At 45.0% G+C, this 26,887-nt stretch overlaps 2 protein-coding genes and 1 long non-coding RNA gene across 11 annotated transcripts in view; 1 reads left to right on the top strand and 2 right to left on the bottom strand.

The window, feature by feature from the left end:
• LOC105473764 (FERM, ARH/RhoGEF and pleckstrin domain protein 2) overlaps nt 1–7,795 on the bottom strand; it is a 148,675-nt gene extending 140,880 nt beyond the window's left edge. For 2 of the 6 annotated variants that reach the window (XM_071073765.1, XM_071073767.1), the window contains exon 1: nt 7,629–7,751. The gene's annotated coding sequence lies outside the window, so the exon portion shown is untranslated. Of the gene's footprint in view, nt 1–7,628 lie in introns of all 6 variants that reach the window. The other 4 variants (XM_071073768.1, XM_071073766.1, XM_071073770.1 and 1 more) reach the window with 4 other exon arrangements.
• Nucleotides 7,796–7,893: 98 nt separating this feature from the next.
• LOC139357276 (uncharacterized) lies at nt 7,894–17,694 on the top strand. The gene is made up of 5 exons (XR_011610229.1): nt 7,894–8,017; nt 8,695–8,777; nt 13,726–13,903; nt 15,363–15,549; nt 17,554–17,694. It is a non-coding gene; the product is annotated as an uncharacterized lncRNA (long non-coding RNA).
• Nucleotides 13,748–26,887, bottom strand: part of SEPTIN2 (septin 2) — a 36,031-nt gene continuing 22,891 nt past the window's right edge. For all 4 annotated transcript variants that reach the window (XM_024790385.2, XM_011727761.3, XM_071073779.1 and 1 more), the window contains exons 6-12: nt 25,718–25,852; nt 25,442–25,559; nt 20,740–20,841; nt 19,960–20,105; nt 17,683–17,766; nt 16,054–16,111; nt 13,748–13,878 (exon numbers count right to left, since the gene is read on the bottom strand). In XM_024790385.2, the coding sequence (XP_024646153.1) occupies nt 13,777–13,878; nt 16,054–16,111; nt 17,683–17,766; nt 19,960–20,105; nt 20,740–20,841; nt 25,442–25,559; nt 25,718–25,852 (745 nt within the window). In that variant the 3' untranslated portion in view covers nt 13,748–13,776. The remainder of the gene's footprint in view (nt 13,879–16,053; nt 16,112–17,682; nt 17,767–19,959; nt 20,106–20,739; nt 20,842–25,441; nt 25,560–25,717; nt 25,853–26,887) is intronic.

Here is a 26,887-nt window from a genome sequence, read left to right as displayed (position 1 = left end):
TAGGGTCTCAAAAGGTCTAAGTCAAGGTGTTAGATGACCCAGGGTCTTACTTGGATTTTTTGGGGGCAGAATACACTTCTAGGCTCATTCAAGTCTGTGTGAGTATAGGACTGAGGTCCCTAGTTCTTGCTGGCTGTCAGCTGTTCGTCATTCTCATTCCTTGGCTCATGGCCCCTTCCATCTTCCATGCCAGAAATGTTACGCTGAAAACTTCTTACACTTCCAGTCTCTCTGCCTTCCCCATCTGCTACCAGCTGGAGGAAGATCCCTGCTTTTAAAGGCTCATATAATTACCTAAGGCCCACCTGGATAATCTAGACAACGAATCCAGGCTAGTTGATTCGCACCCTTCCTTATATCTGCAACGTGCTTTTGCCAAGTAAGTCGCATATTCCCAGGATAAACACTAGGAGGTCAAGCTCATGGAGGCCACAAATCTGCAGACCACAGTGTGTCAGATAATTCCAACATGGGCACCACCTCAGCTTTAGCCTGTGTCTTTTTTCACGAGTTGATATTTTCCTGGTTCTTCACATGCTGAGTAAATTTTGTATTGTATCCTGGACATTTTTAACCTTACGCTCTTAGAGACCCTTGATCTTGTTTAAATCCTATGGGGAATGCTGGTATTTTGTTGAGCAGGCACTGGCCTGGCTGGATTCAGTCCCCAAGTGCTGATCAGCCTTCTGTAGAACATGGTCTTAGCGTCACTTTCACTTTCAAAGCCTTTGCAGTGTTCCTCAGCAATGTCCTGCAGGTCCCGACTTGCTTGGTGGCCAGCCTGCCTCCCAGGCAATGATGGTCTATCCCATAGTTGAGTTCTGTCTTTGGCAACCTGTTGTGGGTCACATTACACATGCATAGCTCAGTGTTGAGCCCGTAAGTTAACTAACAACTTTATGGGGCCACTTTCCTGAGTTCTTCCCTTTCTGGAATCTCCCTAGTATCATTTCCAGTTACCTGGGCTCCCCCTTTCAGACTCCAACCAGAAACTTACGGCTTTAATTACTCCGTTTAGCCATGCTCTTCTTTTGCGTGCATCTTGCCTGGGACTGAGCTGCAGGAGGAAGAGAATAAAAAGGCAACTGGGGTTTTCCCCATTCCCTAAGCGTTTTAGGTGTTCACACACTCGTGCCACTGCAGGGCTGACCGGAGGAGAGGCACCAAGAGGGAAAAAAATGATGGCTTTCTCCCACTTTCTGTCTTGGGGCCCAACTACAGAACTACCCTGTAGCTCTCCCTGTTCACACTGGGTACCTGCCTCCAGGTTTCAGACAGCTGGAGTCCAGGGCAGGGGATGCCGAAGGGAAGACAGGAAACTCACTACTGGTGCAAAGAGGGGCTTCAAATTCTGGCCTTCTCCCCTATCCGCCTGTTATGGTTTACTTGTCGGAGTCCTCAACAGCTGCTCCATGCACATGTCCAGGTCTTATAGCTACAGACAGTGGGAGAGGCAGGATGGAGTATGCTCCCTCCACCTCCCAGAACCACAGCTCCACATCCATGCATTTTAAAACATATTTACGGTGGTTATCACTGGGAGGGGTAAGAGGACTGATTTTTATTTTCTTCTTCCTAATTTTATGTATTTGTCAAATCGTCTACAGTGATAAGTATACATTATCTTTGAAGTCAGATGGTTTCTCTACAGAATCCTGCAGAAGTACTACCGGCTTTAAAAGTCTTAACTGATAGGGGCTACCTACAGTATGCCACTACTTACCTTCCAAGAGAAAGCTGGAATAACTGTCTTTCCCCTTAGAGTTGTATTTGCTCTTCTTTCAAAAATAGTTCAATTAAAAATTAATATTTTTAAACACTCTCTGGGTTACATTTTTTGTTCAGATACTGGTACTTGTTTTCCAACATTCATCTTATTAACTACTATACTAACAAAGCAACTGAGATTTTAATCATAAAGGGGGACTGGGCGCGACGGCTCATGCCTATAATCCCAACACTTTGGGAGGCGGAGGCGGGTGGTTTACTTGAGGTCAGGGGTTCGAGACCAGCCTGGTCAACATGGTGAAACCCTGTCTCTACTAAAAATACAAAAAAAGTAGCCGGGCGTGGTAGCGTGTACCTGTAATCCCAGCTACTTGGGAGGCTGAGGCAGGAGAATCGCTTGAATGTGGGAGGCGGAGGTTGCAGTGAGCCAAGATTGAGCCACTGCACTCCAGCCTGGGTGAAAAAAAAATCATAATCATAATCATAATCATAAAGGGGACAAGAGATTTAATAAAGTCTAGTAATTTAAACAATTTCTAAAAATAGTTCCTCCTTCCCAAACATATTCCCACTAGCTCCTGGGAGATTCACTTAGCATGCTCACCCCACATTCCCCTACTGGGTTATCTGGCATCAAGCCAGGGACCAGGAAACTACCCCCACAAAAGCAGTTTCACTATAGAGCTAGTCTGGCTCAGGTTTCTCGGCCCTCACTCGCACCAACTCCTTCCAACATCCCGAGAAAGGCCCTAAGCAGAGTGTCCCTATGGTCATACACTTTTGTAAAATTTACCCCCAAAATACTCTAATGGCAATCGATTAAGACTACTGCCTTTTCCCACTGCAACTCTGCCTCTGTTCCTCTTCCCTTTCATGTCAGGTAGCTTGGGAGGGGCTGTTAGCATTTTTGAGATCCACCTAAGGGTACATTAAGTTGGAGAAAGACATTTAGTTTGGGTTTAACAGGACACATTTATGCTGTTTACAGTTACTTCTACTATGCAAACTTAGGTGATTACCAGCCATCTCAATGCAGGTATTGCTTCCAGAAATGCTGCTATCACCCACTGCGCTGGTTCACCCAGGCTTTTATGAAATAAAGGTGAAGGGCCAAGGATCCCGTGGCAATGTGAATAGGTCCGATGGGGCCTGACTCAGGGAAGTGTGTGGGCAGTGGAAAGGAAACACGGTTTGAAATAGAGGGAGCCAGATGCTCATTTGTGGGGAATTTACCATCAGATGTGCTAAAATATAAGCGAATAGATCAGTTACCAGAAAAATAATCAATATAGCAGTACAATTCTGTGTGCCTTAGATGTGTTTTTTTTTTTTCTTTTTTGAATGGAATTGTGCAAAACAGGATTTACCTGAACACCTGTTTTTCTGGGACACCAACCTGAAGCAGTACTAGAAACAGCAAATACGTCTATATGTGTAACCATAAGTTTTATATACCCTATCAACAATAAAAATTTATCAACTGTGCTAGAGGAATCACTGAGTTCTTTCTATACCCTGTCATATGAAAATGTGGTTAAAAAGTACACAGCCAAAGGAAAAATATTACACAGGTGTATCAGATAATTAACAAACGTTACTTTCCTCAACTTAGCCATCTGCATTATTGATCAGCTTTTTCAAATTTGTTACTTTCTCATTCTAAATATTCACTTTTTTTTTTTTTTTTTTGGAGACAGAGTCTCGCTCTGTCACCCAGGCTGGAGTGCAGTGGCAAGATCTTGGCTCACTGCAACCTCCGCCTCTCAGGTTCAAGCGATTCTCCTGCCTCAGCCTCCTGAGTAGCTGGGACTACAGGCACGTGCCACCACACCCGGCTAATCTTTTGTATTTTTAGTATAGATGGGTTTCACCGTGTTAGCCAGGATGGTCTTGATCTCTTGACCTCGTGATCTACCCACCTCGGCCTCCCAAAGTGCTGGGATTACAGGCATGAGACATCACGCCCAGCCTCACTTTCTAAATTAGTTTTTATTTGTAACTTTGCATTTTTTTTCTTAAAGAGTTCTCCCCTTCCCCCAAATTGTATACCTTCAAGCTCCATAAAACCTGGCATCTGCCTCTGCCTCAGATGAAATTTGATTAATTCATTCAAATATTTATTGAGCTCTATTCTCTTTCAGGCAAGTCTAAATGCTTAGGGATACAGGAGTTTGTAAGAGAGAAAAATCCCCCCCTACATAGTGGACAAATACAAAGACAATAGTACCTAACATATATTAAATGGTGATTAAGTGCCCTGGAGTGAGTAAAGTGAGGATGGTAGAGAGGAAGTTGGCAGGTGGAGGGAGACAGAGGAGGCTTCATCAAGAGGACAAGGTCCAAGACAAGGCCTCGAAAATGCCCTGGTACACATTACAACAGCTACCGTGTCCTGTATGACCACCACTGCAGGGAGATGCACGACAAGCCCTTCGCTTATGTCATCTCATTTAATCCTCACAATAAACATGTGCAGCTGGCATCAAGGAACTCAGGCTCAGAAAGGTTAGTGACTTGTTAGCAGTCACTCAGCTCCACAAGCGGCCTCCACCCCATTGTGATTTCATGGTGCGCACAGAGCACGCAAAGACACAGAAGTTTAATTCAGAAAGGGAGACGACTGAGAAAGTAACCAGTACGACCTGCCCACTGCAGTCAGAGAGAGCAGAAAGTAAGAGGCAGCACCGCTGGCTAGCTTGACCCGGAGCAGCTTCCCTCACAGGGGAACAGGAGACCAGGTGGACAAAGGGCATAGTGTGTGCACAGGCAGGGGAATACATAGAAACTGCAGGAGCAGCTGGGAAAGGATGAGGATAGTTGGGCCGCGACACCCGAGGGGAGGCGGGGAGGTGGCCTGGGGTTGTGCTGTGCGAACTCTAGTGGGCCAAATGGATGGAATCCCATACCTAAGTAGGTTTTGCAGCTGGATAGGACGTGACCAAATTTTCGTTTTGGGAAGCAATCAGGAGGATGGGCTGGGGAGGGGAAAGACGGGATTAAGCAAGATTCATCACTGCATCCTATAACACTATAGGGCCTTTTTGTTTTTGAATTTTAAAATGGCAATAAACTAAAACACCAGTTTAGGGGAAAACAATTCATGACTCTTAAAATAAAACCACTTACATCACTCTAACTACCCTCCTGATCTTGTTCACGTCCTCAAGTATTTTTACAACACTATAATTGCTGTGTACACACCATTTCGACTTTTCAGTTAATTCACATTTTAAAGCATATTTCCATGGATCAAAATGGTTCAAATTTTCCTTGGATGGGAGGATGGGATTCGGCTTGCTGAAGCATGTTTACTTGCCATGGACTACTCTACCATACCGACACAGCAAAGTTTATCAGATTGTTTCGAAGAGTGTGATTCCAAAATCAAAACCTTTACCACATACTGCTAGTTACTTTCCAAAAAGATTACACCAATTTACAGAATCACTGTCAACTAAACGCTCCCCAGAAAATCACCAAAGACTGGGCTTTATCATAATGCTTTGTAGGATCCTCAACTTTTCAACTCCCTGTGACGTTGACAAAGCACTCTATATTCTGATCTCAAAGAACACGACTGGAATTACCTCATTTCAGCACCCAACACTACAATGGGGTTTTGCCTGCGTATCTAGCACTGAGTAAAGGGGAAGCTGGCAAGCTGATATGAAAGTGGGTGAAGGAAAAATAAGAACAAAACTGAAAGGGTAAGCAGCAGCAAGAAAAATCTGTTACTGTCTGAATATAGAAGAGGTATTGATGTGACTAGAAGCAGGGGTGTTTGGGAAGGAAGGAAGCAACTGAATTCCTTGGGCCAAATGGATTTAAATGAGCTCACATGGAATTGCCCATGCATTGATTTTTGCTTTGGCAATCCAGTTCATATCATTCCCTCCAAACAGGATAAAGTTGCTTAATTATTGCCTAATTTTTTCTCAACTTTTTGTAAATATCCAGGGGTAGCTTGTTTTACTTTCTACTCGGATTATTTGTCCACCTGATAATAATAATGGCTAACATTTATTAAGCGCTTACCTTATGTCAGGCATCTTGTTAACATAGCTTTTATTTTATTTTTTTTGAGACAGAGTCTCACTCTGTCGCCCAGGATGGAGTGCAGTGGCACAATCTTGGCTCAATGCAACCTCCACCTCCTGGGTTCAAGTGATTCTCGTGCCTCAGCCTCTCAAGTAGCTGTGATTACAGGCGTGCGCCACCAGCCCAGCTAATTTTTGTATTTTTAGTAGAGATGGGGTTTCACCCTGTTGACCAGGCTGGTCTGGAACCTCTAAGTTCAAGTAATCTGCCTGCCTCAGCCTCCCAAAGTGCTGGGATTACAGCCACTGTGCCTGGCCAAGGTAAGTACATTTTAAACTCATTTTTTGAATAAGGAACCTGAGGCAGAGATAAATGAATACACCTTCTATCGACTTCCTCTTTGGGAAACGAATTAGTATAGAAGGAACCTGGAAATCTACTAACAACTGATAGTCCCGTATGTAAATAAGCCAGCAAACTTCTGCAGTCCAGGAAACTGCATCATCAGCATTTAGTTTGTTAATAGTGAACCATCTAATGAGAATCTGCAACAAGGATAGCGCGCATGAAAAGTACAGATGGTATTTGCAAGTACCCCAGGTGTGACCCTAAACTGGTCATTCCATCTCTCTCAACCTCCCTTTCCTGTACTTTAAAATGGGGCTGTGCAACTTGGTCACGTCTCTGAAGAGTTTTGGAAAACTGAATAAATAACGACCATGAAGATCTTCCTAAACTTTTAAGGACCTCAAAAACAAAAACAAAAAACAACTTTCAACAAGCAGGTGTAGAAAATTTAAATTATATTTGGCCTACAAGTAAAGGTTACTCCATGCTTCCCTATCTCAAATGTCCTCTCCCGTCTCTCTGGTACTGAGAAAATCTGTGTCGCCTGTTACAAGTCAGTCTACACAAGACCAACACGCTAACTCACCGGCACGTCAGGGTTATCAAACATTTCCACAGTGGCCGAGACAAAAAAACCTCATGGAAAAAAACAAAACAAACAAACAAAAAAACCCAGAGAGAAAAACTACCCTTTAAAGATTTGGCCTGGGGTTTTAAATCTGCCCATCCTTTTTTAACACTATGAATTGACAATCTTTCCTTCAATGATGCCTTGTTCTGATTTCTGTTTTTCACATCCATTAGTGGCACATGATAGGCCAGCGGGTTGCTCCCATAGCGTAAATGGAAAAGGTGCCTGTAATCTGGGTGTGTAATGTACTGGGCCATACTCTGGTCCCCAGTTTTCATGGGTTTCCCATGGTAGGCTACCCACTGGCTTAGAAGTATTTCCAGCCCTCAGTGGAGTAAAAATACGAACACCTAACACTCGATTCCCACCTAAATTAAGACACAATTTAAAGAAACACTAAAAAGGCAAACGGCTCAAAATGCCTCCACCAGGCACCTCCAGGCCCACACCGTGCGGGTCCCTATGGCCCACTCTGGGGTGTCCCTCTGGGGTGGGACACTCCCTGGCCCACGGCCCTGCCGGCCTCCACGGGGCACTCCTCAACCCGCGAGTCCACGCGCGACACTCCCCGGTCTACAGCCCCACTGGCCTCCTCCACGCGGCACCCCTCAACCCGGGAGTCCACGCGGGCCACTCCCCGGCCCACCGCCCCGCCTGCCCCCACGGGGCAGGCTCCCTACAGACGGAGCTCCTCTAACCGGGACCCGCCTAGGAGCTCCAGCCGCCTCACGAAGGCCTTCAGAGGCCGGGCGGGACCACCTCTGGTGGACCAAGGCCTCAGCGCCCGCCCCGCCTGGGCCTCTCGCCTCGGGCCTCAGGCTTCACCGCCCACCCGGAGAGGCCCACCCCGGCCCCTCGCGCCCAGGCCGCTCCACGTCCTCACCCTCGCCCTCTCGCTCGCCCGCCTCGTCCCCACCGGCCTGGCCCGGCCTCCTCAGTCGCCAGCTGCAGCCTCCAAACTCGCGTCCGCGTCGCCTGCTCCCGACTGCCCGCCGGCAGCCCCCGCGCCGCACGCCCCGCCCTGACCCCGCCCCCGCGCCGCGGACGCGCAGTCGATTGGCCTGCGCGGCGCCAAGGCGGAGCCTCCCCAGCCCGCGGCCTCAAAGAGCAAGATCGAGTTCTCATTGGTGAATGGACGGAGAACGGGCGGGACCAGGCGGGCAGCGACGTAGAATCTAAAGCTGTGCTGAGCTCGGCTCGTTGGGCGGGGCGTCGGCGTGCGGAGCGAGGCAGTGTCCTAGGCGAGGCCTAGGCTCGCTGGGCGGGGCCTCGGTTGGTTGGGCGGGGCTCGGTCCTGGGCGAGGCTTAGGCTCGGCGGGCGGGACTAGGTCTTAGGACAGGGCTAGGCTCGCTGGGCGGGGCTCGGTCCTGGGCGAGGCTTAGGCTCGGCGGGCGGGACTAGGTCCTAGGACAGGGCTAGGCTCGCTGGGCGGGGCTCGGTCTTGGGCGAGGCCTAGGTTCGGCGGGCGGGACTAGGTCCTAGGACAGGGCTAGGCTCGCTGGGCGGGGCTCGGTCCTGGGCGAGGCCTAGGTTCGGCGGGCGGGGCTAGGTACTAGGACAGGGCTAGGCTCGCTGGGCGGGGCTCGGTCCTGGGCGAGGCCTAGGTTCGGGGCACGGGGCTAGCTAGGTCCTAGGACAGGGTAGGCTCGCTGGGCGGGGCTAGGTTCTGGGCGAGGCTTAGGTTCGGTGGGCGGGGGGTAGGTCTTAGCGGCTCTCCTTGCACCCTCCGGCTCAGTCCCTGATCGCCAGCCTCCTCCTTACCCCTACGCATTGCATCCCTCGTGGGGCTACAGGGACCGAAGGGGATCATCGAAGGATCACCCGTGTGTGTGCTAAGGCTGAGACAGGCTGCTCCGTAGAGGCGGCCAGGACGGTCTTCCTCTCGCCTAGGGACTCCCACTAGAGAATGGAAACCTGACTTGCTGTACCATACTTCCCTTCTCTCGAGGGCTTCATGTGTTCTTCAAGACCTTACCCATCGTGCCCTCCTAGCCCGCCCCTGGAACCCACTGTCACCATGTGGCTGTTGAGGTAATAATTAAGTTCAGGAAACACCCAGGTACTTACGAGACTTCTCCCATGGTGCTGTGGATTCCAGAGTGAAGCCTGACCCTTCGTTTCCCAAAAGCCCAGACAGGAGAAAAGCTGGCTCAGGGGAACCTCTGCTTCTCCTGAGACAACTATGGGGTCTGAGACCTGGGCACACCAAGACTGGGCTCAGCTGTGTGGGATGCTCCCCTCATGTCACCCACATCTGGGGCTTTTCCTCTAACCAGCCCCCAGTGACACCACCAGGCCCCAAGTGGTGCACACGCCCCAGAACCGGGCACACCAAGACTGGGCTCAGCCCTGCTGGATGCTCCCCCCACTCATGTGTCACCCACCTCTGGGGCTTTTCCTCTAACCAGCCTCCAATGACAGCACCAGGCCCAGAGCAGTGCACACGCCCCAGAACAGAGGACCCTGCCTGCAGGCAGACAGGGCCGGGTGGGGATAGTGCAGGTGAGAGCCTGGCCAGAGAGTGGTACTGACCCCTGGCAGGCTGCGGGGTATGTGCTGGGGACCCGAGTCTGGCAGTCTGGAGGGAAGGCAGCAGGCGTGGCAGCTGTCAGCTGAGGAAGGAGAGACAGCAAGAGTTCTAGTACCCAGGAGTCTATAAGGAAGAAGTTCAGAAAACACTGATAGCAAGGTAAAAGGGGCCCAGGTGGGTCCCAGGATGGTCAGTCCAGTGGGCAGCAAGAAGGCTAGAGGCCTTGGAGTGTAGGCATCCAGCCACCCAGATCAGTTCAGGTTTCCAGTTTCCTTTACTCAAGCAGTAGAGTCTTCTTAACCTACTCTCGAAAATTTATAGGTTAGAAATTTCTTCCTATATTTCAGTCATTCACTTACATTTCCAGCAATTTAGTAGTTGCTATTATCAATGTGATCTTTTTCTCACTACATTTTCTAATTAGTAAATAGGTATCACTGACCTCTTAGTGTTAATTTTCACCAGATGTCTTATACTTTCTAAGTAGATGATCTGATCACCTGTAAATAATTCCTTTTCAATCTTTGGTGCTTTCTTTTGGGCTCAATCTCCAATACATACACAGTTGTTCATTACTGATGCTATTGATGCAAGTAATTTTTCTTGATTTTATACACAGATGTTCTCAAGACTTTGAATTTTCCCAGAAAACCTCACAACTTTCCCTTGCAAATAACCAAGAGAAATACTCATTTAATATCTAAACAATAGTACTTTATTGATAAAAGGTTAGTATAAATGGATACAAAATTGCTGTGTAAAATAAGTGTTTTCAAAATACATTTCTACAGGTAGAGACTATCTCTTAGTAAAAGAGCAGTTATCTATAATCAAAAGTATCTATTTAGATTTGGGCAGTAAAACCAAAGGGGATGAGAAGTGTAGCAGTGTGGGTCCTCCCTCCCTGCAGAGCTGATACCAGGAGGCAGCGTGCCTGAAGTACTTTCACTCAAACATATGCGGGGCTTAGTCACTTGCAAACTTGTTTTTCTTTTTTTATAGATTTTCCAACAAAGTTATTAAATGGCAAACTCAAATAATGGACTCTGCATGGATGTACTCTAAAGTCATGGAACACTTTTACTTAGTTACCTTCACACAACAAGCCGTAACATATAGCTTTTGGCTATTCACAATTAAGCAACAGTGAAGGGGCAATGTTAGCAAGAATACCAGATTTTCTGTAGCACACCTTCGTATTATTATTTAACTGTCTCATTTTATGTTTTTTTTTTCTAGCCCCCACAAAAACCAAAAACCCTGTCTCATCCTCAGATTAAGCATTTTCTCCATCTCCCTACACAACCATTGTCTCCTTTCATCTGTCACTTTCTCGGGCTGAATTTCCCAACTTCAGTAGAAATGATAAAAAAGGCAACCGCTGGAGTGTACCACAGGGAGACACAGGAAGAAAGGTGACACTAAGGCTACAGTGCACAGAAAACGGATCAGGTGTGGCTTCGACTGTGCGCACCTGCCCACTAGCCCATGCTACAGATTTAAAATGTCTTTCACTTTGACAAGACACATGGTTTATATTACACAAAATGAATGAAAACGACAATGGCTAAAAATAAATGAGACAGTCTGCACACACAAAAATGATTACTGCTATTTTCCTCCCATCAGAAAGTCACTCAAAAAGGGGGTATTTAAAGGAAACCCAAATCAGGAACACCCGGTAGACATCAGAGGTTCAGGGCACCAAGGACTTAGGGAGGAAACACTTTTCAGTGAAGCTGTGCTTCAGGAACACGCCCACCAACAGACCCCAATTTCCACAGGGGAGGCAGATCTACTACGGTTACAGAAAATACACTAAAGTGCAATATAAAATATAAAAAGGTTGGATTCTGAATAGACCAACTGCTAATTTTCCTTAAAAATTTTAATTTGGTTGAGTAAAAAGTTTACTGAATCTCGTTTTGTAGGTAAGAGTCTTAATTGCAATACAAAAACTGGAGCTCATGACTACTTTGATTTTCTCTGTAGCACAGGATAACCAGTATTAGTGGAGAACACAGGATAACCAGTATTAGTGGAGAACACTACAAAAAGGGGCTTGCGGTGAGTTCTTTGCATAGGGGTTTTAAAAATGACCTAGATCAGAATTAAGAGACTTCTTTAAAACTCACCTCTAAAAAAGCTGTTTAAGTATAAAGATGTATCTCATTAGGAAATTCTATTCTGTTTTATTTGGTTAAGAGATAAAATCACAAGACGAATCAACAGTATAGAATTATAGCAGCAAAACTGGTTTTAGGTGTTGTGTACAAACATAAAAGCAAGGAAGCAAAGAGTCTCCAAATGGTATGATGTGGTAAGCAGATGGCCTTGCACCAAGTCAGTGCATCTTTCTACATCACTAGGCTCACACCTCTACCACTCATATTATGGGTAAATCTGAATGTTCTAGATATAAATCAGGAGTGCTCATCAATGGTTAGTCAGTTGTTAAGTCAGTTAAATCAAAGAAATTCAGTATTAAGCATACATGCCGATTCTTGGAAATCAATTCTAACATTAGTGGTTAGGGAGAAAGAAAAGGAAAACATTCACCTCACAAAATACAGAGTGTAACATAGCAATGAAATACATATGTTAAAAGTACTTCATACAAAAAACACATCAAAAGTCTTTTAAAAATTAAATTCTCAGGCACAGGTACTGTTAAAATGTGGATGGCACCCTCCCAAGGATTGAAAACACACAGCTGGATCACGCATCTGGAATGTTTTCTTTTTTATCCAGGAAAGTGTTTTCTAGAAAAAAGAAAACAAAACACACTTAAGTGTGAGTGAGGCAATGTCTGCTGCATTGATCATTAAGTTCTACTTTTCTCATAAACTGAGCAAAAGGCAGGGCTTACATGACCACAAAGTTAACTGAATCAAAACACCACTCATAAGGCTCTTGGAAACTGGAAATGCCGCAAAACTAAAAAGTATACAGAAATAAAATTTTATCTATCTAAAAGTAAAATTTTCATTCCATAAGGTTGAAACCAGAAGCTCAGAGAAAATGAGCCAACACCTGTCACTGCTTCCTGCTTCAAATGAGCTGCATAGCTGAGGCATCCTTGTCTCCTTCCACTGTACCCTCACTTCCCCAGTCACATGCCAACACAGGCTATGCAGGACCAGCCTCTAGAGTCAGCAGGCCATCATTTAAAAGTTATGGGACCATCAGCAAATAATGTTAAACTCTCAGAGCAGCAACAATTTCCTTATCAGTAAAGTGTGAACTGAGCACATACCCTCAGGACTATTCTAAGGTGTCAATGTGATGAAACTAAAGCAACCAACTTGGACCCAGCTGGGGGTGACATGGATGTTTTCTTTACATTAACTTATCAAACTGTACATACATATTTTTCTGCATTTTGTGTAAATACTGTATTTTACAATGAACACCTTTCCCAGTAAGCTGCAAGAGGGTTTGGTGACTAAGGCTCCAGCAAGACACTCTGGGTCCTTCCTCAGCCACTTGTCCATATGACATGGAGGCCTAAAGACTCCCTGCCTTCTGCCCACCCACCCTGCCATAAGTCGGTGAAGGTTCAAGTCCCTTCCCCATTTTCATGAACACACTCATGCTTCCAGAATGAGGTCCCTGAATTTTAGGGGAGACCATCTACAAAATTCCCAACGTTTCTTCCTCACATCTTGGCCAACTCAAACTCTCTTTCAAGCTCTAATCACATCTCTTGTATAAGGTCTGCCTTTACCCCAGCATCATGTGACCTACCCTCTTCTTTGGACTCTTAGGTTGTTACCTGACTTTACCTTTCATGCTTTTCCTCTGGCAAGTGATGGGAGTGGCCACCTGGCCAGTTCACAGAGCCTGCCTGTCCATAAGATACAAGGGAGTGGGCATGTGCCTTTTCCTGATCCTCAGTGTCTAGAGTCTGCAGATTCTTTTCAAGCAGGCAGACCAGCACACACTAATGACCGTCAGTCAGGACAAAGCTATCTGAGGAACAGGAGGTCAGCGGTCTCCATCCAGGGAATCCTTATCTACCTGGCATAATTCTTCCTCCTTGTGCCATCTTTACTTTTAATCTGTACAAGCTGTTTTAATAATACCTTTTTATTCCCTTTAAAGAGATGTTTTAACAATTAACAAATTTCCAATAATACAACTAATAAAGGTGCTTTAATACATAATTTCCTTCTAATGTTGATATTTGCAAGCTTAGAAAATAACCTGCAAATGTACCCCAATAAAATAAAAGTTATAATTATTAAAAAAAAAGAGACAAAAATGTGAGAAATCTTTACTAGAAGGTAGGTGGCAAAGTAGTGGCTTCTGTTTTTCAGGAGCAATCTCTTCTCGTTTAAGATTAGTGATGGAGTTACTTCAAAATGCAAAATATTAATGAGGCTTAAGGAGGAACCTGTCATATTTAAGCTGCTACAACAATGTTAGTAACGACTGCCTGTCTTCCAGGCTAAGGGACAACAGGGCCTACCTGTGACTTCTTGGTACGTGCACATGGCCTTACACGTGGTGCCCGAGAGCCCCACCATCGCCATCCCCGCCCTGCATCTGCATCTGCATCTGCGCCTGCATCCTTGCAATCATCTCTTGCATGCGGCGGAGCTGTGAACACACATAGGTTTTCAAGGTTTGCTATCTTTGAACATTACTTCTGGGTGTTCTGTGACTCCTAAAATTTCAACTTCTATACTTTCCCAAAACATGACAGAGTTATTATATAAAGACTTCTTACCAATCGATTAAAAAACCAACAGCTAAAGAGAAAACCAAGTAAATGATATGAATATGCAAGTCAAACAGAAACAATAACCAAAGAAAGATAAGACAATATGATACATTTTCTTTTTTTTTTTTTTTTTGAGACCGAGTCTTGCTCTGTCGCCCAGGCTGGAGTGCAGTGGCCAGATCTCAGCTCACTGCAAGCTCTGCCTCCCGGGTTCACGCCATTCTCCTGCCTCAGCCTCCGGAGTAGCTGGGACTACAGGCGCCCGCCACCTCGCCCGGCTAGTTTTTTGTATTTTTTTAGTGGAGACGGGGTTTCACCATGTTAGCTAGGATGGTCTTGATCTTGTGACCTCGTGATCCGCCCGTCTCGGCCTCCCAAAGTGCTGGGATTACAGGCTTGAGCCACCGCGCCCGGCCGATACATTTTCTTAAGACAGAGTCTCGCTCTGTTGCCTAGGCTAGAGTGCAGCGGCACAAGCTTAGCTCACTGCTACCTCCACCTCCCGGGTTCAAGCAATTCTCCTGCGTCAGCCTCCTGAGTAGCTAGGATTACAGGCACACACCACCACGCCCAGCTAATTTTTGTATTTTTAGTAGAGATGGGGTTTCACCATGTTGGTCAGGCTGGTCTCAAACTCCTGACCTCATGATCTGCCCGCCTCCGCCTCCCAAAGTGCTGGGATTACAAGTGTGAGCCACTGCGCCCGGCCAATATGAGAAATTTTCTAACCTAAAAAAGGAGGGAAAGAGACTGATGACAGTGGGAAATGCAAAGTAAAGGGGAATGGGAATGAGTCAGCTTTTCTGGAGGGCAACGAAGGCCTCACAATAAAAATAATATATATACATACATATATATATATATTTGTTTTTAAAGGGATGGGATCTTGCTCTTTTGCATAGGCTAGACTGCAGTGGCACAATCATAGCTCACTGCATCCTTGAACTCCTGGGCTCAGGGAATCCTTCTGCCTCAGCCTCCTGAGTAGCTGGGACTACAAGTGCATGCCGACATGCATGGCTAATTATTTTTTAATTTTTTTGTAGAGACGGGGGGGTCTCACTCTGTTGCCCTAGCTAGTCTTGAACTCCTGGCATGAAGTGATTCTCCTACCTTGGCCGCCTAAAGTGCTGGGACTATAAGTGTAACCCACAGTGCCTGGCCAAAAACAGTGAACATTAATTCATCTTTATCCTTATCATTATGATTTGTATGTATTCAGAAATGCCTCCAGGAAAGTATTATAAAACATTCAACTAAATCTTCTTCAGGTAACTTTGTGGTTATTTTTAACATTTAAATATTTGATCAATATTGAATTAATTTGACATAAGAAGTATTTTCTTTCTGTTTCCAACAGGCTAGCCCATTATGATCCTATTGTTTACTGAATAATGTGTTTGCCTTCCAAAACTCCAGCAGATCTGAATGCCACCTTTACAACAGCGCGTATTTCCATATTTATGATCTACTTACAAAAATCAGTGACATTACTAAATTGTCTCCAAAGTCTTTCAGCTAAATATATGAAGCATTATGTATGCTATGTAAGTATCCATGTTTATTATTACATATACATGTGTATATATAGTAATAAAATAGTTGTATGTATCCTCCTCAACAAATTAAAAAAGAAAAACTATAAATTATAAGTTAATTACCAATGGTATCTATCGATGTAAACACTAAACAGCTTTAGTCACAAGAACAGTAGTTTTTGGCTGCGCGCAGTGGCTCACACCTGTAATCCCAGCACTTTGGGAGGCCAAGGTGGGCAGATCACGTGAGGTCAGAAGTTTGAGACCAGCCTGGCCAACATGGCGAAACCCCATCTTTACTATAAATAAAAAAAGACCTAGCCAGGCATGGTGGCGGGCACCTGTAGTCCCAGCTACTCAGGAGGCTGAGGCAGGAGAATGGCTTGAACCCGGGAGGCAGAGGTTGCAGTGAGCCGAGATCACACCACTGCACTCCAGCCTGGGCAACAGTGCAAAACCCTTGTCTCAAAACAAACAAAACAACCAACCAATCAATAATACTTTTCTACTTACCTCAGCTTCTTTTTCCAGCAAGATCTGGTCTTTATTCATGTCCTCATTCTCCACTTTCCTAAGAATTGAAAGAAATCAGAATTATAATGCTGCAACAAATAGTTATTTGATAACCCCCAACAAATTCTACTTTAAAATTTAAAATGACATGTATTCATCCTTCTTTTTTTTACTGAGATGGTGTCTTGCTCTGTCGCACAGGCTGGAGTGTAGTGGCATGAGCTTGGTTCACTGCAACCCACACCTCCTAGGTTCAAGCAATTCTCCCACCTTAGCCTCCCAGGTAGCTGTGATTACAGAAGCGCGCTACCACGCCCGGCTAATTTTTTTATGTTTAGTAGAGACGGGGTTTCGCCATGTTGGCCAGGCTTGTCCGAACCTCAAGTGATCCGCCCGCCTTGGCCTCCCAAATTGCTGGGAATACAGGCGTGAGCCACCACGCCCGGCCTATCATTTTTCCAATTAAAGATATAATGAATAAAAAGGAAACAATGATTTTTTTTAAAAAGTTCAAACAACATGAAATGGAACATTGAAGAGACTTTTCTTACTCTAGGCTTGAGTGACAACACTTGCTGTTACCCACTCAAAAAACAGGTATTATCTGAAGAATTCGCTTTGAGATGAGCTATTCTTTATTAATATGAATGTAGTCACCACACTTAAGGAAGGAGCAGGATCTGTGTGAGTGAGCGAGGGGCAAAGGGCGAGCTCCCCAAGCACACCTGAGCATCACGCTCTGCAGAGCACACTAATCCCCGTCTCAGGGCCAGCGCCTGCTCAGCTTCCAGAGGGTGGAATTTTCTAGCTGCCTCTAAAATCTTTCTTAATGTGGTTTCCAAACTCGTAATTAGACTTCACTGTGGACAACGTATGTATAACTTACATAAAGACATATTAGCATGGCTAAATAGAAAAGGTGAGTGAGGGCGGCTGCAGGACTTTACAAGGATTGAAGCTGCTGCTTCAGTGGCCACTGGCTGCTCAGAAGTCACTCATCCTGGCCTCACCCTTAACGCAGGCGCTGCAGTTTCTTAATGGCAACAAGTTTGTCCTCATGTACAGAGTGATGCTTTTGAAGGAGGACTTGACACAAGCCTCTGGCCTGTCCTAAAGGTCTAAAGTCTTTGTTTGTTTGTTTTTTGAGACAGGGTCTTGTTTTATTGCCCAGGATGAAGTGTAGTGGTGCAATTATGGCTCACTGCACCTCCCAGGCTCAACTGCTCCTCCCAACTCAGCCTCCTGAGTAGTATGTGCTACAATGCTCGGCTAATTTTTTTTTTTTTAATTTTTGTAGAGATGGGATTTCACCATGTAATCCTATGGTCTCAAAACTCCTGAGCTCAAGCAATCTACCTCGCCTTGGTCTCCCAAGGTGCTGGGATTAAGGCATGAGCCACCATGCCTGGCCTAAAGTTTGTATGTGCGTATCATTAAATGTACTTTTTTTTTAAAAGGTTGAAAGAGCATAATTTGATTAAATTAACAACTCTTTTGTAGTAACTTTTGAGTAGGAAACCAAACCATGTTGCTTAATGGTCAAGAAGGCTGAGCTGAACACACAGAGGAAGAGGAACATCATGGCTCAGGGTGACCAATACAGAGGAAGGGGCACAGTGTGGTGATGACCTGCCGCCTCTCTTAAGTCTCTCAGAACGGAAGTTTTCATAATGAAGGTCCTGGGTCACCTCCTGGAGATCCTGCATGTGTGTGCTGAAAGAGAAGAGGAATACACTAAGGTGGCCTCACGCATGTGACATTCTCACGAGGAAAAAAACCACCCATCAGGTACATAGAAGAAATAGCAGTAATTAAAATTACTTGGTAAATTGTACATAAAGCTGCTGGGATTTCAGGATAAGGAGTATGGCCGTGGAAACGTCTAATGAGGTATAGCTCTCCCTTTGTTCCCCAATCAATGATACACAAACACAGGTCTGGACTGAGTCTCTCAGCAGGATTTCTGCCAGAGGCAATGCCACCCCGTATGAGGCCATCTCTACCACAGGATGGCAGATAGACAGATTTTAAGAGATTTTTAGGTCAACAATGTCTGAAATAGAAGACACTCTTCTAACAGGACTTACAGAAAATGTAATGAAAATATTCATGCCTCCTATAACTCAAAATTTATATATTACTCTAAGAAGAAAGAGTTGGTTAGCTTAAGCTATGCAGAAGACCATAAAGTGAAGGACTAATATTCTGGATCCAAGAATATTAGTCAACAACTCAACCTTCCATTCATCTTATGACTTCTTAATTGCCTAGCTTACTCAAAATACTTAAGCAGTCCAGAATGAGCAAAACATTGTAACACACTCCTATTTATTCAGGATCCAGGGAAATGGATTGAGATAGCCAAGGAGGGGCTCACTCTACCTCACTGTGAGAAACACACAACTGACACTAAAGTGAAGTCCCCAAACCCCGTCTTCAGCCTCTACACCCCCCTCAATAATGGGGATAGGGACAGCCAAGGATGCAGCCCTGGAGGAGCTGAGTGCACTTAACTTCTTACACGACCATTAAATTGTGTTTGACAGAGCTTGGATGTTTTAACATGTTACTGATTTTAACTTACTACAAATTGCTAAACTAAGTGAGACATGTGGCAAATATATAGCAACTTTCAGCTAATCAAAACATTGATTTTTCCATATCGGTCATTCTTTGAAGTCCTCTGATAAAAGAGGTATAGTTTAAGCGATACCCTCAGCCTGTTCTTTTTGTTGAGATGAAGTCTCGCTCTTGTTGCCCAGTCTGGAGTGCAGTGGCGCAATCTCGGCTCACTGCAACCTCTGCCTCCAGGTTCAGGAGATTCTCCTGCCTCAGTCTCCCAAGTAGCTGGGACTACAGGCACCCACCACCACGCCTGGTTAATTTTTTTGTATTTTTAGTAGAGACAGGGTTTCACCATGTTGGCCAGGCTGGTTTCAAACTCCTGACCTCAAGTGATCCGCCCGCCTTGGCCTCCCAAAGTGCTAGGAGTACAGGTGTGAGCCACCGCACCCGGCCTCAGCCTCTTTTTTCAAAAGTAAAAGCAATGTATGCATGCTACTGTATGTGAAATTAATTAATTAATTTATTTATTTTTATTATTTTGAGACAGAGTCTCACTCCATCTCCCAGGCTGGAGTGCAGTGGCGCAATCTCAGCTCACTGCAACCTCTGCCTCCCGGGTTCAAGTGATTCTCCTGCCTCAGCCTCCTGAGTAGCTGGGATTACAGGTGCGTGCCATCACGCTCGGCTAATTTTGTTTTTGTAATTTTAGTAGAGATGGGGTTTCACCATGTCGGTCAGGCTGGTCTCGAACTCTTGACCTCGAGATCCGCCAGCCTCGGCCTCTCAAAGTGTTGGAATTACAGGCGTGAGCCACCACGCCCAGCCATGAAATTTATTTTTAAAGGAAAAGACGTCTATTTTTGTAGTCAGGCCTGTAATTGTTATTAATAATAAATGGAAGACACAAAAAGCTAACCAGAGCCATCCAATGAGTCTCAGACTGGGGAGCAGGGCCCAGGTGTGGCTCAGCCTGGAGCAGCGGACCAGGAGCCTACACAGTCTGACCATTTCCTTACCAGCACCGGGGACCTCTCAGACCCCAGTTTAGGTTCTAGTCTCTTTTTAACATCAAAGATATAAGATCTTAGCAGGAAGGAAAGGTACTACAGGTTACAGGCCACAGGCAGAAGAGTTAGTTTAGTAGTGCCACAGAGGGCCCCTGGGTGAGGGTTCTCAGCACCAAGCTGCAACAGCCCCACACCAGTTCTGCAATGTGAGAAACACTGAGGACGGCAATGAAGCTGCTGGCTGCAACTACCTTGGAGGTCAAGTGTACACCCCGTTTAAAATCCATATTCTTCATGCCAAATTCTGCCAGAAGGAACACACCAAATGTCTTACATGAGCATGGTTCTCAGCTTCAGAAAGTCGTTGTGCTCTGGGTTCTCTACCTCCACAACACCCCAGGGGTAGAGGCGGCCTCTGACCTTCTTTCCTTTGGCTTCAATCAACTGATTGGAGCCAACCACAGAGAACGGGATGCTAGCCTAGAAAGAGACACACAGAGTAGACAGGCTCCACACAGGGAACCCCAGAGTTCACTGTGAACACGAGAACATCAGCACAGACTTAACACATTGCTACTGACTACAAAATTTAATTGGAAATCTGGGGGTACGTAACATTTTCTTGAGAACTGTCAGATACCTTCCACATGGGACAAACTGTATGAAAACAAATTAAACCTACAATAAAATTTCTAAGCTTTAGGTGATAGCTGTACAGTATTTTTTTTTGGGAGACAGACTCTTGCTCTGTCGCCAGGATGGAGTATAGTGGCACGATCTCAGCTCACTGCAACCTCTGCCTCCTGGGTTCAAGTGATTCTCCCGCCTTAGCCTCCCGCGTGGCTGGGACTACAGGTGTGCACCACCACACCCACCTCATTTTTGTATTTTTGATGGAGATGAGATTTCACCATGTTGGCCAGGATGGTCTGGACCTCCTAGCCTCAACTGATCCATCTGCCTTGGCCTCTCAAACTGCTGGGATTATAGGCATGAGCCACTGCGAGGCCTTAAAATATATTTAAAGCAACATACCCAGACAATCGCTCTCATCTTAACATGGACAACAGTAAACAGGAGTTATTTATGTTGTGCATTTGAAGCCAGTTCTTACCTTGAGAAGTCTAGTCTGCTCTTTAAAATCTTCATCTTCATCTGATTCTGCATCAGGTAAGTGATAGATTTTGATGTTATGTTCTTCAATTTCATCCAGAATCTGAGAGAATGACAAAACCAGGATCAATTTTAGCAAACTGCCTATGTTATTATAGCCAATTCTAACTCATTGTGTAAGAAATACATCAGAATCATTCAAACGTCAATAATCAAACTGATTATGCAAGTTACTGTCAAATAAATTTATAAAACTGCGGCCAGGCACGGTGGCTCATGCCTGTAATCCCAACACTTTGGGAGGCTGAGGTGGGCGGATCACAAGGTCAGGAGATCGAGACCATCCTGGCTAACACGGTGAAACTCTGTCTCTACTAAAAATACACAAAATTAGCCAGGCGTGGCAGTGGGCGCCTGTAGTCCCAGTTACTGGGGAGGCTGAGGCAGGAGAATGGCATGAACCTGGGAGGCGGAGCTTGCAGGGAGCCGAGCTGGTGCCACTGCAGTCCAGCCTAGGTGACACAGCGAGACTCCGTCTCAAAAAAAAAAAAAAAAAAATAGCAATAATGCACCACTACCCTCAATGTACAAAGCAGTAGGAAGACTAACGATAGCCCCAACACAACAGCTAAAATGGAAATCGTATCACAATCAGCCTCAAGAAGGGCAATTGCCGCAGAGAAGCTATAGGAATGAGAAGACCCTGGAGAACAGGCAGGAGTCTTAAAAGCAGAGAGAAGGAAGATGTACCCCAGATGGGGGGGAAAAAAAAAAAAAAAAAACCTTGTCAAAGGTACAGAGAAGACACATGGAGTGGATTTTGAGAACAACAAGAAATTCAAAAGGTTGGAATCTAAGACATCCAGTTGGATACGGGAACAAAAATTGGAGTTACAAAGTAGAGAGTTCCATGAACACCAGACTAGCGACCGGGGGATCTGTATTTCATTCAACAGGTAGCCAGCAGCCAGCAGCAAAATCCCACAGTCCGACCTATCAAGCAGGCATAGTGTGGGGGATGGGGCTTGAGGGGAGAAAGAACTGGGCTGACGTTGAAATACGAACTCATTCATCAGTCAATCAATTAAAACCCCAGCACTCAAATGCCCACTAGATGGTGGGCACTCTTAACAGGCACCAGGCAGGTCACAGCTTTGTTTCGTCTCACCCCAGTACCCGAGCCATCCAGGGAAGAGAGAACAAAAGCAACGTGAGCAGAAAATATCCTGACCTCAAACTGTGCACTGGATTTGCTCTCTGGTTTTAAGAATGGAAAGCCTTAATGTGACCTAAAAAGGGCTTGAATGGATCAGAGATTTGGTCTTAGCACAATGTCTGTACTAATTCAGAACTCCAGAAAAGGCCCTCCTCTCTACATCCTTGATTCTGTAACTCGACCTTCAGTCTTTACATAAATCCTTATTCCTAAATGGGAGGAACTATCTTATCTCTGGGAGAAACTGAGCAATAAGAAGCATGAACTTGTTCACTTGTCCTCATCTCACGGCCCCTCTCCTGGTCTATTACCCATCCACGCCAACCTCATCTTTTGTCCTATGCTGGCCTCATAAAGATGGAGCTTATACTTTGGAGGAGAGAAGAGTTTGGAAACATTTAGTAAGCTATTTAAAAGTAAGGAGAGGAGTCAGAAAGTGATGAATAAAAAATAATGTACACATTTCTCAATCTGGAAGATTTCAAGAATTGTGGGACCATTTAGAGAGACAGGGAAGTTGGAAGGACAGGAGTTCATCAGTGGTCAAAAGAGGACTCCTGTGGGCACGTGTGGTTCACAACAAGAAATAAGATACTTGGAAGGGCAAATCAGAAGCCACAGAAATAATGTGATCAAAATAATATTAAGGAATACTGACCTCCAGGGCTCAGGAAGGTAGGTGGTAAAAAGCAGCAGAGAGAAAAGCAAACACAGTGGCTCAGCAGCCAAGGAAGGGAAGTTTCAGGAGAACTGCCAATCACACCAAACCCACGGGTGGGGCCCACATCTGAGAACTGAACTGTTGGCCAAGCCCACGAGAGAGCAACTGCAGGTGGATGACAGGAAGCCTGAATGAACATGATCATGGGGAGGGCAGGTAACAGCTACCAGTAAGTGTCTGACTAAAAGATAGGCTGGTGAAGGCAAGAGGCTAGTAGAGGCTGGCAGGAGGCAAGAGGTTCTTTCAGATACAGCAGAATGAACAAACTGGTAGGCATCAAGGAGAAACTGGAGAAACAGAAGTGATTAAAGAGGCCCAAGAAGGAAGGGATAAAAGCTCGAAGTATTTTGATTCACCTCAGATGTTGTAATCAAGCACTAAGTGTTTTGCATACAGGATTAGAGATGAGAATTAGAGCATTCTAACCCTGACACCACCCCCATCTCTATCTCAAAGAAATTTAATGTAGCAGAGTACAAAAGGTAAAGCTCCCCTAAGTGGGAATTGCTAAAGTATTTATTAGCATAAAAACGTCTACGCTTCCAGGGGTTCTTCAAAGGTTCAAATACTTCCTAAAACACTGGCAGGCACTTGAGACAATTTAGGAACAGGCTGCCAAACATGACTACGTGCTGCTTAAAAACTGCTTTGGAAAAAAACACCAGAAAAAATGTGAAAACATGAAAGTCAAACCAGGTGAAATCATCTGCAACGTGATATTCAACATCTAAAAATAAGAAGTATATCTGTTAAATCAATAAAAAAGCAAGAGCCAAGCCCCTGCAACCTGAGAGAACACACCAACGGGCATCAACACCAGGACAGATACTCACTTCAGCAATCAAGGAAATGCAAATTCAAATGAGATACAATTTCTCAGATAGGAAACACATTACAAAAACTGGCAGCATAACCAGGACAGTTTTAGGGGGTGGAGAGAAGAGTACACTTTGGAAATGTAAATTGTTACGAACTTACTTTAGAGCAAATTTAGTCATCCTTCAAAAATTTAAATATTATTTAAATTTTATTTCCTACTAAGAATTCGTTTGGCTCACACAATTGTGAAAAGATAGATGTGCACCAATGTTCATTACAACAGTTATGCAACAAATCTATTATGTGCCAGACATTACTCGGAAGTCTGGTAATACATAAGTGAACAAAGCAGATTCCTGATCTCAGGACCCGGGGTCAGCGGTCAGGAGAAGCCAACAAATACACTGGAGAAATACTTTATGCAGTGTGGGGCGAGTGCTACCAGCAGAGCAGGGGATGGAGATGTGAAATTGTGTGTGTAGCGCTGGGCTCAGTGATGGAGTTGTCCACACAGGTATCTGAGGGAAGACTGGTCCAGACAGAGGGTATCACTAGCAAAAAGAAATAGCAAGGGGCAAAGAAATAGTAAATTTGGTTAAAGAAGAAAAGGGGCCAGAGCAAAACAAAAAGTAAGCCAATTATTCATCAACAGGAAACTGGACAACGTAGAGTATATTCATACAGTGCAATGCTGTGCATCCAGTAAGTATCAGGATATATGAGGATGCTTCCAAATATTTTTAAACAGAAAAATCAAATGGCAGAATAGTATTATTATGTGATTTCACTCTGTAAAACCAAAAACATAAGCCATGTTCTAGAAGGATATATACTTAACAGTTGTTCTTTCTGTGGGTAATTAAAGAAATTCTTTTTTTTTTTTTCTTGAGACGGAGTCTTGCTCCGTCACCCAGGCTGGACTGCAAACAACCTCCGCCTCCTGGGTTGAAGCGATTCTTTTGCTTCAACCTCCCAAGTAGCTGGGACCATAGGCACCCACCACCACGCCCGGCTAACGTTTGTAATTTTTTAGAGATGTGTGGAGTTTTGTCATGTTGGTCAGGCTGGTCTCGACCTCCTGACCTCTGGTGATCTGCCTGCCTCAGCTTCCCAAAGTGCTGGGATTACAGGCGTGAGCCACCACACCCGGCTTAGAAATTCTTTTATTAAAAAACATTTTTTTTTTTTTTTTTTTAAGAGACAGGGTATTACAATGTTGCTGAAGTCCTCCAACTTCTGGGCTCAAGTGATCCTCCTGCCTCAACCACCTGCTGTACCCTGCTACCCTGCCCCAGCAGCTGGGATTATGTGCACATACCAGTATGTTCAGTGACATATTTGTATTTTTAGAGTTTGGCATATACAAACTATTTGGACTTTCTTAAGGAGCGTATAATCAGAAAAAAGCAAGTGATTTAAACATACATAGCAGAGAATCAATAAAGAGGCTTTATAGAAACACACACAAGAGGGCACTGAAACGGGCGCACCACAGGAGCTGCCGGGGGTGAGAGACGGTTTGCTGGCTGACAACTGCTATGTCCCAAACAGAACAGAGAACCAGTCCACTTAGACACACCCTTGTATAGGTCATTTGCAGTAAAGAATTTAGGTAAAGTAACAAACTTCATGAAGAGATCACATTTCTGTATTTGAGTCACTGAACTCCTATGGAATGCACTTGTGTGTAACCAACTGCTACTCAGAGAGGGCATTTTAAATATAAGGAGAATTTAAAGAACAGAAATTTTTGATACCTTCATGAAGGCAAAAATTAAAATTTATAACTATTAGGTTCTCCTTGAAAACCACCATTAAAATGCAGGAAAAATTCTCCTGCCCTGCCTCCCGACACCTGAGCAGACTGAGTGTGCCAACACCCTCCTTTCTGCATCCCCACGCCCCCTAGTCGCACCTGAGGGAGAGCAGGAGGCCAGCCTCACTCACCCTTTTCTTCAGCCGCTCCCGTTCCTTCAAGGTGAGAGTGTCAGCTTTTGCAATGACAGGCACAATATTCACCTTGTTGTGTATTGCCTTCATAAACGCCACATCTAAGGGCTTAAGTCTAAAATTAATTTTAGAAGTGTCACTTATTTAAAAAAAACACATACAAAACTCTTCTCTCTCTCAAATTATCTTAATTCTTATATTAAAATACAGAGTTTGGGTAAAAGTTACAAACCCATGTAGTAAAGCACTTCTCCACAGTAAACAATTACTTACCCATGTCCAAAAGGTGAAATAAAGTAAAAGCAACAATGCACCCTATTATCAATGATGTGCCGCCTGTTCAAGCCGCTCTCGTCATGCAGGTACCTCTCAAACTGCTCATCAATATAGGAGATAATTGTCTTAAAACTGAGAGAAATAGAAACATTAACAATAATCATAGGGTACAAAACAGGGGGTCCCTGACTTCAAAGGGAAAACAAGTGCCTCTGCCCAAATATATACAATTTAATAATTCATTTTCAAGATGAGAACAGAAGACTGACTCCTAAATTTGGCAAATGGAAGTTTTTGGAAACTATGCCAAGCATAATTGCCTCAAGTGCTGGGAGTCAAAAAAAGCTTGAGTGGAATAGGTTTTGATGCACCTGAGAGAGGGCCAGTGTAGACAGGGCTGCCAAGTTTTTCTTTTTTTAGAGAAACTGAGTCTTGCTCTGTCGCCCAGGTTGGAGTGCAGTGGCGTGATCTCGGCTCACTGCAACCTCCGCTTCCAGGGTTCAAGCAATTCTCCTGCCTCAGCCTCCCGAGTAGCTGGGATTATAGGCATATGCCACCACGCCCGGCTAATTTTTGTGTTTTTAGTAGAGACAGGGTTTCACTATGTTGGCCAGGCTGGTCTCGAACTCCTGACCTTGTGACCAGCCCCTCCCCGCACCCCCCACCAGCCTCCCAAAGTGCTGGGATTACAGGCGTGAGCCACCGCACCTGGCCAGGGCTGCCAATTCTTTTCAGGAACGTGACTGTGAAGAGGGGCAGAGGAACAGGATGGTAGAGAACATGGGTCAAGAACAGGTTTATCTGAGCTGGGAAACAGCACAGCACTTTCACATGTAAGGGAGAAATTCCTAAATGTAGGAGAAAGACAGAAGAACCTTCCCCTTTCCATCTAGTGGTGGAAGCTGATGCTTCAGGTTGACAGGATTAGAACAAGGAGGGAGTTTGTACAGCGAAAGTGGCACTCTTTGCCCAGTACAGGTGACAGACTGCTCTAGCTTCTACTTGATTTCCTTATTTGTGAAAATGATGCCAATGAGCAGTCATTTACAGACACGACGACTCAATCCACTCTCTAACAGGTTTCACTTCCTTCCACGTGGAAAGGAGGTACTACAGTATTTCGTTCACCAGCCACGGCTCAAATCCAGGTGTTTCATTTACACTAGC

This window comes from Macaca nemestrina, chromosome 11 (genome assembly GCF_043159975.1).
Source record: "Macaca nemestrina isolate mMacNem1 chromosome 11, mMacNem.hap1, whole genome shotgun sequence".
NCBI lineage: Eukaryota > Metazoa > Chordata > Mammalia > Primates > Cercopithecidae > Macaca > Macaca nemestrina.
The sequence above is the reverse complement of the archived record's forward strand: the minus strand, read 5'-3'. Positions and strand labels throughout refer to the sequence as shown.